At 40.0% G+C, this 16,050-nt stretch overlaps 1 protein-coding gene across 1 annotated transcript; it reads right to left on the bottom strand.

Annotated features, from left to right (window-relative positions):
* Positions 1–804: 804 nt before the first annotated feature.
* On the bottom strand, positions 805–10,622 carry LOC119730553 (cytochrome P450 2U1-like). Its single transcript, XM_038203528.1, has 9 exons — positions 10,330–10,622; positions 8,771–8,947; positions 8,267–8,360; positions 7,991–8,149; positions 7,387–7,595; positions 6,839–6,964; positions 6,149–6,388; positions 4,305–4,403; positions 805–3,244 (listed from the first exon to the last, which is right to left on the bottom strand). The coding sequence occupies exons 1-9, from the start codon at positions 10,484–10,486 to the stop codon at positions 2,982–2,984; spliced, it is 1,524 nt and encodes a 507-aa protein (XP_038059456.1). The 5' UTR covers positions 10,487–10,622; the 3' UTR covers positions 805–2,981.
* Positions 10,623–16,050: the final 5,428 nt, after the last annotated feature.

Raw genomic sequence — 16,050 nt, 5'->3', positions numbered from 1 at the left:
AGGAACATCAATCGACCTTCAAACACTAATCGTATTTAGGATTTTGACAAAAATCACGAACTTATTGAGACAAAAATTAATAATTTTCACTAATTTTGACCCAAATTATCGAAGCAATCTTCCTTTTAAATGCCCAATCTGTCTCAAATTCCAGTAAGAATGTGCTCTAGGGACCCTCAGGCATTTTCCCTGCAAGTTTCAGAAATTTCATTTTTTGGCCAAAATTGAAAAAAATTGCAAGGGGTTAGCCTTACACTTTTGATGAAATTTGGCCAAAAATTGACTTTTCTCCAAACAACTCAGAAATGTCTATGGATGCAAGAGGAACATCAATAGACTTTCAAACATTAATCATATTGAAGATTTGGGAAAAAATCAACTGACTTATTGAAACAAAACTTAATAATTTTCACTAATTTTGACCCAAATTATCGAAGCAATCTTTCTTTTAAATTCCCAATCTGTCGAAAATTCCAGTTGGAATGTGTTCTAGGGACCCTCGGGCATCTTCCCTGCAAGTTTCAAGCAATTTCATTTTTTGGCCAAAATTGAAAAAAAATGACTTTTCTCCAAACAACTTAGAAATATCTTCGGATGCAAGAGGAACATCATGATCAATCGACCTTCAAACACTTAACATATTGAAGATTTGGGTAAAAATCACCGACTTACTGAGACAAAAATTAATAATTCCTGTATAAATTTCACATTTCGTGCACAAACCATTAATTAATAACAAGCTCTTATCGATATGGTATATAGCCCTAATGAATAAAAGAAAAAGACGGATTTATCGTGAATTTGGATTTAGCACTACCAATACTATATATTTATTCATTACACACACACACACTGAAGCATAGCAAATAATAATGGAATGTGAAAGTTGAGAACAAGTCATAAATGTCATCATTTTTCATGTTAAAATTATTACTCTCCTAAAATATGAAGTCTTTACGAACCTTTCCCCTTACCCTCTTTTGGTATAACTTTGAACAGTGTGTGCTATCCGGTTCGTTACTATAAACGTCATACACGCGCGCGCGCACCACTGATACTAGCACCCATTGGATAAACACTCAAAATATTGCGTTAGCTTCCGGTTCCAATGGTTCCAATGCTACTTAATGGCAAGCCGGCGTGGTTTAAAATGAACTGACGTCACACCAACGAACCGGATAAAAAAAACAAGCTGTTCACTTTTTTCGTAAATGAAGCAGCATTCATGAAAATTATGTGCTGCTGTGTGCCATTATATAATATCACAATCATGATACAAGCGAAACTAAATTGAAGCTTTCGTTCTAGACTCTATAAATACGCCTGGCGGACTACAAAACTGACAACCATTTACTTTTTTGTAATTAAAGCCAATTATTGATGACCTTTTGGGAAAGGTATAGGATTGTGTTGAAGCGAAAGCTGTTTTTTCCACAATTACAAATCATGCATTCATAAGTTTGACAGCCTACTTTTTTTATCACAAAATAGAAGGAAAATTACTACTTTTGTTTAAATTGTAGCCGATTTACTTGTAAAGAGTAATTATAAAAATAGATTCGTATATGTGTATCAATATAAACCCTGCTACGCAAATGAAATGTACATTCATAATTTACATCATTCAGAATTTGTATATAAAATAGTAAATATAGCTCAGGAATAATGAAGTATTATATTATCCGTTTTATAGAAATCGTATATAAGCCCTTATAAAATAGTAAAGATAGATCAGGAATGATGAAGTATTATATTCTCCGGAAATATAGAAATCGTTTATAAGCCCTTATAAGATAGTAAATATAGATCAGGAATAATGAAGTATTATATTCTCCGTTTTATAGAAATGGTATATAAGCCCTTTATATTTGGTCATTCAACAAAACTGCTTCAGTTGTTTCAAAGAAGTATTTTTGTAGTTCTAAGTTGTTATTTTAAGTTGCTATGAACACAATCACTAGGTATAATTGCAATTGCCTACATATTGATTATAGATTGAGATTGCGAGGAAAAATATGCATAAATTGTCTAATTGGTTATGATCGTTTAATTATATACACCATCAAAATCACACAAATCTACACACACACACAATTGAGAAAAAAAAAACCCACTAAAAACTACAATTAAATCTATATCTAAATTGCGCATAACCTTTTAGAAAATAAGTCTAACTGTATTCGGTTTTTTTTACGTTAATTTTGCAACAACTACTTTTGTGTTCCTCACATGTTTGAAATGCTATTTATACCACAAACTGATGCAAAGATTTTCCGCTTTAATTTATTTCTGTTGAAATTAAAAAGATTATTTCACCTTTTTGTTGGGGGGGGGGTGGTATTTCTTTTTCAATTTCAATCTTTGAAGGAGCTACTTTTACAGATGAAATGCGGGGTATAATGACCTGTAATTTAACTTGATTTGACTTATGACTGACTTGGAATCTCACTATTGATTGACAGGCGAAATTTCATTTGTAAGCGTCGGGAGCATTGAATTCTTGGTCTGTGGGTTATTCTGCAGGTTGTGGGTTCGAGTCCAGCGTGCGGCTATGGTGCGAGTGCCCTTGGGTAAGGGACTTTGTCGCTCATTGCTTCTCTCCACCCAGGAGTAAATGGGTACCTGTGAGGGCAGAGATGGTTATTGTGGTTGATTTCAGCTGCTTTGCGCCGAAATGGCAGCATCCAGCTGTATACTCCCAAGGGAGCTGTGATGGTATTTAGAATGTTTCATTGGCCCATTGAGCAGGGTAATAATGATGAAGCACTTTGAAACATTAGGATAAAGCACTATATAAACACCGCATATTATTATCATTATTATATATTCTCTTGCTGTGAGCTCTGGTGCTAAGCATCATTAACAAATTTTAACTATGATCTTGGAACCAGAAATAGAGGAACCAGATATTGCAGTGTTTTTTAAAAACATCTGCAAAAACAATGTTATGGTTCTGAAAATGTCAGTACCTCTTGACAAGCCTAATAACGCTTCTTGACACATATCTCCATTTCGTCCAAAGGCTGGTGAGTCAAGGTCGCCACCTTGTTGAGAGTCAAGAGAGACTCCGACTCCTTGCCCGGTACCTTGTAGAAGGAGTACCGGCCAAACAGCCAAGTGAAGAGCAAGAAGATTTCCTTCTTGACAAAGTCTTCGCCGAGGCAGACGCGACGTCCGGTGCTGAATGGGAGAAAGCTCTCTGGGAGCTTTTTGATAAGTTGACCGTTGTCGTCCAAAAAGTGCTCTGTCAAAGAAAGCATGCAGGAAATTTATTTTAATTTTGTTTACGGGAAATAATGCTTAAAACTTTCAATTTTCTCTTCGACAAAAATCATTTCACCTAACTATTAAAATCATTAAAATCATTTCACCTAACTATATGCCACTGGTTTGCATCAAATAAGAGCGCTATTATTTCATAATTTCACATTTTTGAGCTGTGAACTCACAAACTTGAATACTTTATACAGCGCGAAACTTTTGCTGGAGACGTTTCTGAACATTCCTGTGAAGTATGATCCAGAAATTAAAATTTTGCTAAGAATGAAAATTATTTCCTTAGCCAAAAAAAAACGGTTACCGATCAAAATCTTATCAAATGTGTATGGTTTGAGACTGGTTCTCAGCTGTTTGTGCTTAGCATATGGATCAATCAGGCAACAGCCTTTTTCTGAGGTGGCACCGGGCTCCTGCGAGTCGTGCTCAGGTTGTACTCACTTCAGGCTCCTTCCACATATAGATTTACCAAATGCCATTGCGTGTAACCTCCACTAGAAACTTCTGAGAGAAACAGCCAATCTAACTGTAAACTGGCCAGCCCTATCTCTATCTTAATCCTTTGTCCAAACAGTGACTTTATAATCCCTAACACTTAGTGTAATAAAGCTCCATGTGCTGTCAAACAGCTGATATTGACAAGTGCAGGAGATTAGCAACAGTATCTGATAACAGGGGCCAGTTTGTTGACAAAGGGATTAACAAGATAAGAGTGTACAGCTAGAAGTACTGTATTCTTTCAGAGTTAAAGCCCAGTTCATACTTCATGCGAAAGCTTGTGCGAAGCGAAATTTGTCGTCAACAATGGTGGCGGCCTTCGACTGTATTGTTGACGTCACGAATTTCGCTTCGCTTTCGCTTTCGCGTGAAGTATGAACTGGACTGCTAGAAGCACTAAAACCTGATGCACACGCGCCTTGTTTTTAAGAATGCATCCAGCATGCGTGTGAACTTGGTACCACTGCAGTAAGGCCTTCTAATTCAGGTTGCCGGATGCCGCTATAAACTTGTCAAGCTTGCAAACTTACCCGGCTTAAACTTCTCCGGTTCGGACCACTGTGTTGGGTCATTGTGCAGAGCCAGATAGTTAATCATCACCATGGTGCCTTTGGGGATATCGTACCCAGCTGTAGAAATTTATTTAAAGAAGATTACTCAAATATGACAAACAATCATATAATATTAATCAGTTAACGCGAGAAGACATGGAAAAAACGAGCTGGCAATGTACATTTGAAGGGGCAAGCTTTCCTTGAGTCTCCGGCGTTGGACATGTATACATGTCAGTGGTTCTCATTGTTTTTGTACCCATTGTGTTTTGATCTTGGCAGTTTGAACATTGTACATTCCGGCCTGTTTTCGTAGCAAGTATTACTCTGTGACAAGGCCTCGGAGCGTTGCAAAATATGAAGTTACGATGAGAAGTTTAGTACAAATATTGTCCAAATGACTCTCAAGAGCCAGAATTTGTGTGGTTTGACCTAATTTTGAAATTTGGCTGATATATCTTATCTTTTTCAAACATGCTGTTTTTTGGCCGAAAGTAATCCCGGCCGCCGCAAGTGGTTAACCCTGCGAGGCTGCAATTGTATTTTAGTTGTCATCCACCACCATACTGAACTTTTCAGTACGATGGTGCCTGGGTGTTACTGTCTAACAATATCCATTCAGTAGGCATTTTGGTGAACATAATCCCTTCTCATAGAGTCTAAATAGATGGACAGAGGCCCTCTTCGCTCAAGAAAACAATTTCAAGCAAAAAAAGTGTATACATGCACAGATTACTCTGTATTTGTTCAGTACCCATACAAAAACAAAACTGTGTTTTATCTCCGCGGTTTTTTTTTTTGCCTGGCTATCCCCCCATCACAACAGCCTGAGGCTGCATGTATAAATAGCTAAAAAGGATGAGGACCACCTATTTCCAGGCTTCAAGACTGGGCATAGTGATTGGCCCGGTGATATAAGCAGCTATACTTACAACACAATACAATTAATACTATACGTGACAATACAAAACCTATGGGAGTTGGCCTGGTTCTGATCTTTTCCTCAGAAATTCTTGGTCAAAAGTTCAACTAGGGGGCACTACCGGTGCTTTTTAGCTATGTCTCAATAGGTTACATGTGGAGTATGACATTTGTTTATGACAAAATGATGGAGTAATTACAAGTCATTTAAAAATGTACTGATAATGTCAGTACTGTCGCACACCACAGACTTTTTGAGCTTTTTTGAGACCACAAGAGGGTGGTTTTGGTAAACTCATTTGCGTATGCCAAAACCTAATAGTACCCCCTATAGTCTCCGTGCACAAACAGCAGGTGGTGCTTAGTGACCACATTCAAAGGGATCCACCATGTGCATGTGCTTGTTCATGTGCATATGGTGTAAAGTATACATGCAGGGTTCGACCTTAACATTTTTCACACGCCAGCCGGGCTACTGAAACAGACTCTTAACTAGCCCGCGGACATTGTCACTAGCCCGCATGTTTACCTTTTGTAGAGTGTCTCATAAACAACAATGTGCATACATAAACACATGTATCCTGAGGCAATCTTGTCAGTGGTTTTTGATAAACAGATCTAATAATTGAACCCTGAACAGTTAATAGAATTAGAAACATGATTCAACATGGACGGCTGCCATTTTGTCATCATGTGACTAGTCATCATGTGACTGATTATCGTGTGACTGATCACCGTGTGACCGATTATAGAACAGAATCGGGCACGTATGCAGGATTGCGGGTAAGTTGCGGTCTAACCGCAAAGATGAAAAAATGTACCGGTGGTCATCCGCTGAACTGGTGAACCAGTAAAATCGGAAAGGTAACGCTAGACTTTAGACACCTGGACCAAATACTCACCCACTGTGGTGTCGGTAGTGACATTATGGGGGACGCCTAAAGGCGCAACTGATCCATAGCGGTGAACCTCCAGGATGGTGGCCTCGGTGTAAGGCAACAAGCCGCGGTCGTCCAACGAGGGGAGCGTATCACGACCCAGGACATCATCAATCTCCTTGGCAACCTTCTCCTGGACCTCCGGATTCTCGGCCAAGAGACCCACCGCCCAGTGAAGAGTGACAGTGGTAGTATCGGTTCCAGCTGTGTTGAAACAGTAACATCTTAAGGCTGGTTCATACTCGGCACAAAAAGGAATGCGAATTTGTGACGTAGGGGCAAGTTTCTGCGCAGCGAATTCACAAACATTTCAACTATGACGCATTTTGCAGCCAATGTTTCGTGACGTCAAATTCACATCGCATTCGCATGAAGTATGAACTGGCCTTTATAATCAATGTTGAGTACACATTTTTGGCTATTCTCTTAAAAAATAAAATGATAATCACACCAAATGATGTGATTATGTGTAGTGCCGTGGCCTCATGGTCTGGAGCATCAACAACCTCTTACGATCTGTGGGTGATTCTGCAGATGGAGGGGGGGGGGGTGGAGGGGTGCTTGGCGTCCAGGTTAGGGTTACTCGATCTGGACATGTCATTGGGCAAGACACTTTGTCACTAATATTGAAAAAGATGAGACAGATCTTTTTACCTCCGAAAATGTCAAAGACTGTCTGACAAATGTGAGTATCGGTGATGTGTTCGGCTTCCTCCTCCCCAGCTTCTATTGCCTGCTTCTGGGTCAACAGCAACGAGTCAACGAAGTCACGCACGTTTTCTGTTGCAAAAGAGAAGCAATGTAATAGTTGAACGAAGAATTTGACCGGAGCGGGGTTTGAACCTGCGACCTCCAGTCTGCCATTCTGGCACTCCTCCTATCCAGTCCTATATGGGTGGCTACCAATTTTTTTAAGGAAAAGCAAATTGTGACGTCTCTGCGAGTTTACAAAAGTAGAACATATTTCATCTCTGGTGAACGTTAAATTGCCATTGCATTATAGCAATCGTGTCAAGTATGAACTGGTCTTTAGTCAAGTGGGCTTCGCACCCACAACCATCTACTTACGAGTGCCGATATCTTATTAACTGTGCTTTTTGGCTGGTTTTATCTGATATAGTGGCTGGTTCTACAACCAATCTATTGATAGGATGGAATTTTTGCAGGGGAAATGTTAAATGAAATGTTTGGTTTTGACTCACCTGGGTCAAACTGGTCCCTATGTATCTTTATCTTCTTTCTGAAGAACCCTAACATCTCTGCAAGAATCTTCCGAACCTTCCTTTCACTCGGAGTTGGAATGAAACTTAAGGCAGGAAAGAAGTCACCGATCAGACCATTGCCGAAGGCTTTCTGTGCATCAACATTCAACTGAATCCACTGCAACAGTTCAGGCTGGTTGAACTCGTATCTGAAACAAGACGATAAAAGTACACAGAGTTGCATGTACCTTCAAAGTCTGCGGTTTGCTATTTATGTTGGGTTTCAACCCCCCTCCACTTTTAGCATTTAAAGGGAAGAACGGACCATTTGTCGTTTGGGCATTTGTTTTCAAGACAACTGTGTGTGTTCTGAAAACGTTCGCCAAGAGTGCATTTACTGACGAGGTCATTGCATTTGGTCAATTTTTGGTCAATTGGTAGTTATATTTTATGGGAGACTTTAAGGGGCTCGCTTTTCGGTCAATTTTCCGGGGACAGACCTACCACGAAGTGACATGAAGAAGCTCCTGCCAGAGCTTAAAAAACACAAAAATGTGCAAAAATCTGCAGGCAAAAGTGCACCGTTAACATAAACGCTACTTACTGTTTGTTGAAGCACAAGCTTGCCAGGATATTATACACGATCTGGCCGATGGTGTACTTGGGTGCAAACGGTTTGTCCCCAAGATCATCCAGAACTTTGGCAATTTGCGGAGTGACGCTGAAGACGAGCTTCTGCAGTTGTTCTTTCTGCGCAAAATGCCTGGGAAAAAAAAAACGGTATTAGATTGTGAAATGTGATTGTTGAGCACTGATGGTATTTAATTTTTTTTCAATTTTTTTTAAAATAAATTTATGATTGATGGCAACAGGAACTAACCTAATTGCAGTGTGGCCAAGCTTGCGCTGGTATCTCCACTGCGGGCCGTAGTTCGATAAGGCAATATCTTTGTATCCTTCGGTGATGATTTCAGCTGGAGAATCGGAACAATAAAAATTGCTACAATGCATTCCGTGCAGTTTTGTTCTCGTTTGAAGCAACAAAACTGCTCACAATCTTAATACAGTAACAACCAGTTGAAGTTTTAACACATTGGCTATATTGAGTTAAAGGGGGAAAATTCAGCACATGCACGCAACTTTTTGGGCCTCATAACTGGATTCTGTTGTTAACACACATTAAAAAAAAGGTTGCCAGCGGGCACACCTTTTTAAAACCACCATCATTGATTGTTTACTTTCGATTAAAACTATTTCTGGCGGAATAATTTCACAGGGTATTGGGGACCAGTTGGCAATGGTCCTAACAATTGTTTGGACGGTCCCAACAGGTGGAAGTTCTACTGTACTGTCTAATCAAACTTGAAGTTCCGTGAACATGTACCGGAGTATGTCGTCGGTCGACCCGCAAACTCCACGGCTTTCGTCACCAGCGCTTCTCGGACGACCTGAATGTTGTTCAGTACAATCAAGTTGAAAGCACCAAACCTCAGTGAGAAGACACCGCCGTACTGCTTGTGCAGATCGCACATGACCTCCAACGCAGTTTTGGACAAAAATGCTGCAGTCAATTATAAAACGCAAAGATTCACGATGTCATCCAAAAATTATTCATGTGCACAGTATTCTGAAAGTGATTGTGTAGTTATGGTCCCAGTTTCTAGGAAAGAGCACCAACTTCAGTTTTAGGTTTTGACTCTCCCGACTATAGACGTTTTGCGTAGTGGCCATCTTACAGGGCATCTTTTGCTATTTTAATTCAGTATAAAGGAATACACAAACTCATTCGTATCCCAGCAAAACAAAATCATTGCTCTCTAAGATGGCTGCTATGCATAACGTCTATTATTAAGAGGTGTTAAAACAAACAACAAAAGGCTCATGGATGGAGGGACAAAGACGATTTGTATAGCTCCTAAAATGAGTGAAAATGGTTTAATATTAACACTGTAAAAACATTTCGTCTGCCTCCCCCTCCAGAGCTGTAACTACGGTGGGAATCGCTTGACATTTCCAATACGTACCACTCACCTGTTACAACATTCCCCACAATGTGCATAATTGCATCCTATTCCTAAATCGGAAGAGTGCAGTGACTTTGGCTGGATCGGGCCGAGTGATCAGCCATCAGGAAGCAATTAACATGTCCTACCATGCCTACTCACTCATAATTTAGTGAGTCAACTTAGCAAGGAAAATATTGAAGCATTTAGTCATGTTAGTGATTTATCATGTTAACTGCGAAAACACAGTACCGGTACAATTTTTCAGACCAGTCTCATAGGGTTTGTGCACGGGTTATCAATTAAGTGATGTCTGCACGTCCGGTGAGTATGAAACTCTTCCTAGTATCATGGGTAATGCTTATCTTTAGTGTTAAGGACACCTCTATTTTTACGAGTTCTGAACTTCTGTTCAAAACTGACTTTTGCAGATGACTGTCCAGTACCAAAGTGACTTTTGCAGGCCAAAGCAGTCTTTTTTCTTCACATAAACTCATGCCAGTTGTAATTTTGAAAGCACTTTCAAAAAAAAAATGTGACTTTCCTACCGTTTTTTGCAGTTCGCCATCTTGCTTTTTAAATATATTTTCTGTTTGTCATTGTCGTCTTTAACCCCTCATAAATCAAAGCCCTGCCCTTCTAGGCTCCTTCTAAGTTCTACAAATTAAACCTGCTGATAATATTCAAGAAGGTGTCATTGTCAACTGTTGAAATGTGTCAAGAAATATCAGAATGTCACTTTTGAGTGTCAATTAGTCAGCTGTAACGGGGTTCTAAAGGGTATCATGCCATGTAGCCCCACTAGTGTGGCCGCGGTATGCAGAGGTTCAGCGCAGCATACCGCGGCCACACTGTAGTGGGGCTACATGCCATGCCTATGGTACTACTACTGACTAGGCGGCCTGACCATAATTTGGTAGGCCTAGGCCCGACTACTCACATGTAACATTCCCGAGCAGAGGCAGAGCAAACGGTCCTGGAGGGAAGTTAGCCGGTCGCTTCGAGCTCTTGTACAGAGCAAAGGCAGCCAGAGTAGTCAATGCAACCAACACGGTGGTCGCATCGACGTACAGGTCACCTAACATCGCCATTTTCATTTTCAGAAAGATGCTAGGCTGTCACTCACTCAGTGTCAGTCGAGCCGAAAATGTGTGTTGTAAATTCTGTGTACGCCAAATAAAGAATGATCACAGCACGTAAAAGAGCCTCTCGTGCAGCGGCGCGCCGGAACGATGGGCCGGGAGATAAGTTTGTGGCGCAGCCAGCCGGCCACTGCCAGTGGCAGTGACTCATCATCATTCAAAGCCACGTCATTTTCATACACGTATCACTATAGTAGTATGATTGTAGGTTGGGCATTCCATAGTCATTGTGAAATTTGTTTACTTTTGAATTCACCCCTTTTCAGGTAAGGTGCCCTTGCTATCGCATAGATCATGGAGGAATAAAAACGCATCTACGGTGCATGTATGTTCAGGGATTAGGCCTGCATATGGGCATGAGTTCATAGCTGACACTTTGATCAGATAAGGCCTGGACCTCAACTAAAGCGCAGAAATACGAAACAATAATGGTACGTATTTACGCACACCCAAATATTTTTTAAAGACTGCCTTTTTCCATTCATGCAATGCCTTTTTTTTCAACGGGCTTACCCCCCCCCCAAAAAAAAAAATAATTTGTAAAGAGTGCCTTTTTTTAACAAGTGCCCCTTTTTTTCGGAACAAGTTTCCTTTTTGAGGGAATTTCGCACATGTATCGCCCTGAAAAGCACCATGTATTAGCCGTTTGTGTGCATCGAGAGAGGGTAACCCCCCCCCCCCCCTTTTGATTTTACGGAGTCCAGAGAAAAAACCTGTCTACATTTCACCACGGATGTGCAAGTGCCCTTTTCAAAAATGTTTACCCCCAAATAAAAAGGACCGTGCTACGACACTGTCTATGCCAGTACATGTTTTCAATACCTAAATTTTCGGACTCTCATACACAGTATTGAGAGTCCAAATTTTCGGGCTAGTTTTGACCCTTGACAGAATATCAACGAATGCTCCGTTATCCGTGGCCACAGACAAACAATCTAGGTATCATTGGAAAGAGGACACATTGGTGTTTCACATGTTTAACTTATTTGAAAACATTTATTAGATTTTTAATAATTTACATTTACATCTGGGTATCCTTTTGTTGTTGTTGACACAACCATATCAAGCCCTGAAATAAATAAAGCCCATATGGCCTACATTATATTAACCGGGCTTGCAAGATTTACCAGAATATCGAGTGTAAATTTAACAAATCCTGATTTCGAAGTTGGGTAAGTGGTCTTAGCAGTATACGTAGAGCACAGGATTAATGATCGTGAAATTGTGGGTTCGAGCCCCGACCGTACGGTCGGCGTGGTCATGCGTATTGTGCCCTTGAGTAAGGCACTTTACCTCAATTACTCCTCTCAACCCAGTTGTATGGGTACGGCAATCCCTCACGGCAGCAATGGCTAGTACAAGAAATTTTAAAATAAGTGCCGACTCCCCATGTGCACATGAACTTGAATTCCTGTTAATATAATAAGGAGACATTTTTCGACGTAAGTTACACCTTTAATATGGAGACACCGGATATTAAGGAGACATTTCAATGTCTTCCTAACACTATTTAGAGGCAGCATGTTACCGTCGCAAATATGCTCGATCGATTGCTCATGGTCCAAAACGTATGATAATAATATTAATAATAATATTAATGTAATATAATGTTATATAGCGCAAATTCTATTTTAAAAAATATACATGTATTCTAAAAATACATTAAAAATACCAAAAAAACACTATAAGGAAAATCATGAATACGAAATTATAAAATTATAAAATTACAAAGACAAATAAAATGTTAATCATTAAAATATCAAATCAGAAAGACATTCACCAACTTCAATTTACACGGATAAAAAGCTACACACAAGAAAATTAACACCCCAAGCCGTCAGCCCACCCACCATCGCTTTGAAGAATCAATAAAAGGCCATTGAAGCAGGTGCGTTTTCAACAGTACCTTAAAAGTGGCCTCACTGCTATAGCTCTTATCTAATTTGTATAGGAAGGGCATTCCAGGGTTTAGGGGCTGCCATGGGCATCAATCAGTGGGGGACGCCCCCCCCCCCCCCCCATCAATGGAACATCAATAGACTTTCAAACATTAATCATATTGAAGATTTGGGCAAAAATCAACTGACTTATTGAACCAAAAATTAATAATTTTCACTAATTTTGACCCAAATTATCGAAGCAATCTTTCTTTAAAATGCCCAATCTGTCTCAAATTCTAGTTGGAATGTGCTCTAGGGGCCCTCAGGCATCTTCCCTGCGAGTTTCAAGCAATTTCATTTTTCGGCCAAAATTGAAAAAATTGCAAGGGGTTAGCCTTACATTTTTGATGAAATTTGGCCAAAAATTGACTTTTCTCCAAATAACTCAGAAATGTCTTTGGATGCAAGAGGAACATCAATCGACTTTCAAACATTAATCATATTGAAGATTTGGCAAAAATCAACTGACTTATTGAACCAAAAATTAATAATTTTCACTAATTTTGACCCAAATTATCGAAGCAATCTTTCTTTTAAATGCCCAATCTGTCTCAAATTCCAGTTGGAATGTGCTCTGGGGACCCTCAGGCATTTTCCCTGCAAGTTTCAAGAAATTTCATTTTTTGGCCAAAATTGAAAAAAATTGCAAGGGGTTAGCCTTACACTTTTGATGAAATTTGGCAAAAATCAACTGACTTATTGAACCAAAAATTAATAATTTTCACTAAGTTTGACCCAAATTATCGAAGCAATCTTTCTTTTAAATGCCCAATCTGTCTCAAATTCCAGTTGGAATGTTCTCTGGGGACCCTCAGGCATTTTCCCTGCAAGTTTCAAGCAATTTCATTGTTTGGCCAAAATTGAAAAAATTGCAAGGGGTTAGGCCAAAAAAAATAAAAAATCGGTCTCTGGTCAGACCAAAGTTTCGGAATTGACGCGGCCACGCGGCTTTTTTTTTTTTTTTGCTTTTTTCTTTTTTTCTTCAAGCTTGGATTGTACAGACAAGGTGTGTACTATTTTGCTTTTTTGGTGTCCTCATGTACATTGGTGTCCTCCATAATTTGCCTTGGTGCTTTCGATCATTTGCCTTGGTGCAATTTCCCATTCCTTGGTGCTCTTTGGTAAAAAAAAAATTGAGGAGGTGCGGAAATAGAGGGCGCTGTTGGAGCTACCGCGGAACATTTTGGGAAAAAAAAAGATCGACGCGCATGCTTAAAATCGACGCGCGCGCTGACCAGAGACCGACTTATTTTTTTTTTGGCCTTAGCCCTACACTTTTGATGAAATTTGGCCAAAAATTGACTTTTCTCCAAACAACTCAGAAATGTCTTTGGATGCAAGAGGAACATCAATCGACCTTCAAACACTAATCATATTGAAGATTTGGGCAAAAATCAACCGACTTATTGAAACAAAAATTAATAATTTTCACTAATTTTGACCCAAATTATCGAAGCAATCTTTCTTTTAATTGCCAAATTTGTCTAAAATTCCAGTTGGAATATGCTCTAGGGACCCTCAGGCATCTTCCCTGCAAGTTTCAAGCAATTTCATATTTTGGCCAAAATTGAAAAAATTGTAAGGGGTTAGCCTTACATTTTTGATGAAATTTGGCCAAAAATTGACTTTTCTTCAAACAACTCAGAAATGTCTTTGGATGCAAGAGAAACATCAATCGACCTTCAAACACTAATCATATTGAAGATTTGGGCAAAAATTACCTACTTAGTGAGTCAAAAATGAATTATTTTCACTAATTTTGACCCAAAATATCAAAGCAATCTTCCTTTAAATAAAAGAACCCCAATGATCAGGCCTAGACATTTCCATGACAAAATGCCATCATTTAACCACTTTTTGTGCACACATGTGAACATGCATTATGGCCCTTAGCACAAAGTTTATTCCAGTGCGTGGCCATATACATGTATAGGGCTCACGATAAATAAGCCATAAAAACCCATCCCGTGACAAAAGGCCGCTTATTTTACCTTCCAAATGTACCTTCTACATATACAATATTATAAAAATGTCTACCATAAAGAGCATCTAGTAAAACTAAGGAAACTCCTTACCGCTGGTTTGGGGTCCTATAAACCTTGACAAATTAAATGAATAAATAAATTATGTCTTCGTTGCTTCTTTCTACGAAACTGATAAACAAAACCGTGACCCACACTTCCGGGTATGTATAGCGCCCTCTGTTTGAAAGTTGCATCATGCATAATCCATTTAAAACAATTATTGGCTTTTGCGCATAGTTGCGCATAGTCATCGTCATTGCCTTCTTCTCTTCCTCCTCCCCTCCTCCTCCTCCACCTCCTCTTCCTCTTCCTCCTTCTTCTGTTTAGTCGTGCTTCGATCGAGGTCCGCAATAAGTTAGTTTTTTTTAGTAGCTTTTAGACCTGGTATATACCCAGCCAGTTTAGTCATATTATCTTGTTCAGTATTGTTTTTAGATCAAGCAAAACCCTCCTTTCTCTGTCGGGTTTTATCATTTTTCTGTATTTTTAGGCTAATTTCTTGCCCATTTCTGTTTGGTTTCTGCCCTGATTAGCTATCATGGCTAGTCAAGCGTCGCCACCCATTCAAGGGCCATGCAGCCAAGCGTGAGCACGGCCGACCCTGCCAAACCTATTGTTCCTGGTGACGAGCCTTTCAAGAACGTTACCAATGGCGTCACACTTCGGGCGCTAGACACTGTTTCAATTCAGGCTTACATGGGCCATATTATTCACGAGTCGGCCATATTGAATTGAAAGTTAAGTAAAATCTTAATTTTTGGAACTTGCGAAGAGAAATGAAAGCAAGGTAATTTATAATAAATTCCAGTCTGCTTCAATGAATAATATAAAATGTGTAATTAAACATTACCTAATGTTAAGCCGTATTATGTTAAGCCTGCATAAATAGTCTGGCGCCATCCCATTAAACAGTTAACAACTAATGAAATATACATACGCGTATTTCCAATGGTCTCGTCGCTATTTATTTGAGTTCGAAAGAGGCCGTTGTGGACGCCGTCCAACAGGGCATCGACAGGACATCGACAGGGCGCCCCCCCCCCCTCGTTCGCCCGACCACTCGAATTACTCTCTCCAATGTCCATCTCGAAATACCCAAATATGTCCTTGTGAACAATCTTTCTTCGTTTTAAGGTAGTCTCTCAGATTCGGCCCTTCCCACTTGGTCTCAAGCAGAAAAATCTCTCCCATATAATGCCCTTCCGCAAACAAGTTCATTTCCCATTTGCCCCAAACATCTTCCCCCTGATCACATCAATTTCACGTTCTCGGGTGTCAAATACCGTGTCTTCCTCACAACAGAGTCGGTGCGGTGTTTCAACTGCGGGGAGTTCGGGCATGTCAGCCGCTCCTGCAAGAAACGACGACCCGACGATGACATTGACGTACGTGACCACGGTGAAGCATCGGACAAACCAGACAATCCACTCAATCCTCCCCCAACCTTTGTTTACAATAAATTCAGCGCCAAATATCCTCCAAAAAAAACACCTCAGTTCCACCCAAGCCAGCTTCCTCTGCTGGTGCCGCCGGTCCTGCACCCGCACCCACTGTC

Source organism: Patiria miniata, unplaced genomic scaffold (assembly GCF_015706575.1).
Source record: "Patiria miniata isolate m_02_andy unplaced genomic scaffold, ASM1570657v1 HiC_scaffold_22, whole genome shotgun sequence".
In the NCBI taxonomy this organism is placed as follows: Eukaryota; Metazoa; Echinodermata; class Asteroidea; order Valvatida; family Asterinidae; genus Patiria; species Patiria miniata.
Note: the sequence above shows the minus strand (reverse complement) of the source record. Positions and strands in the feature narration are given on the sequence as shown.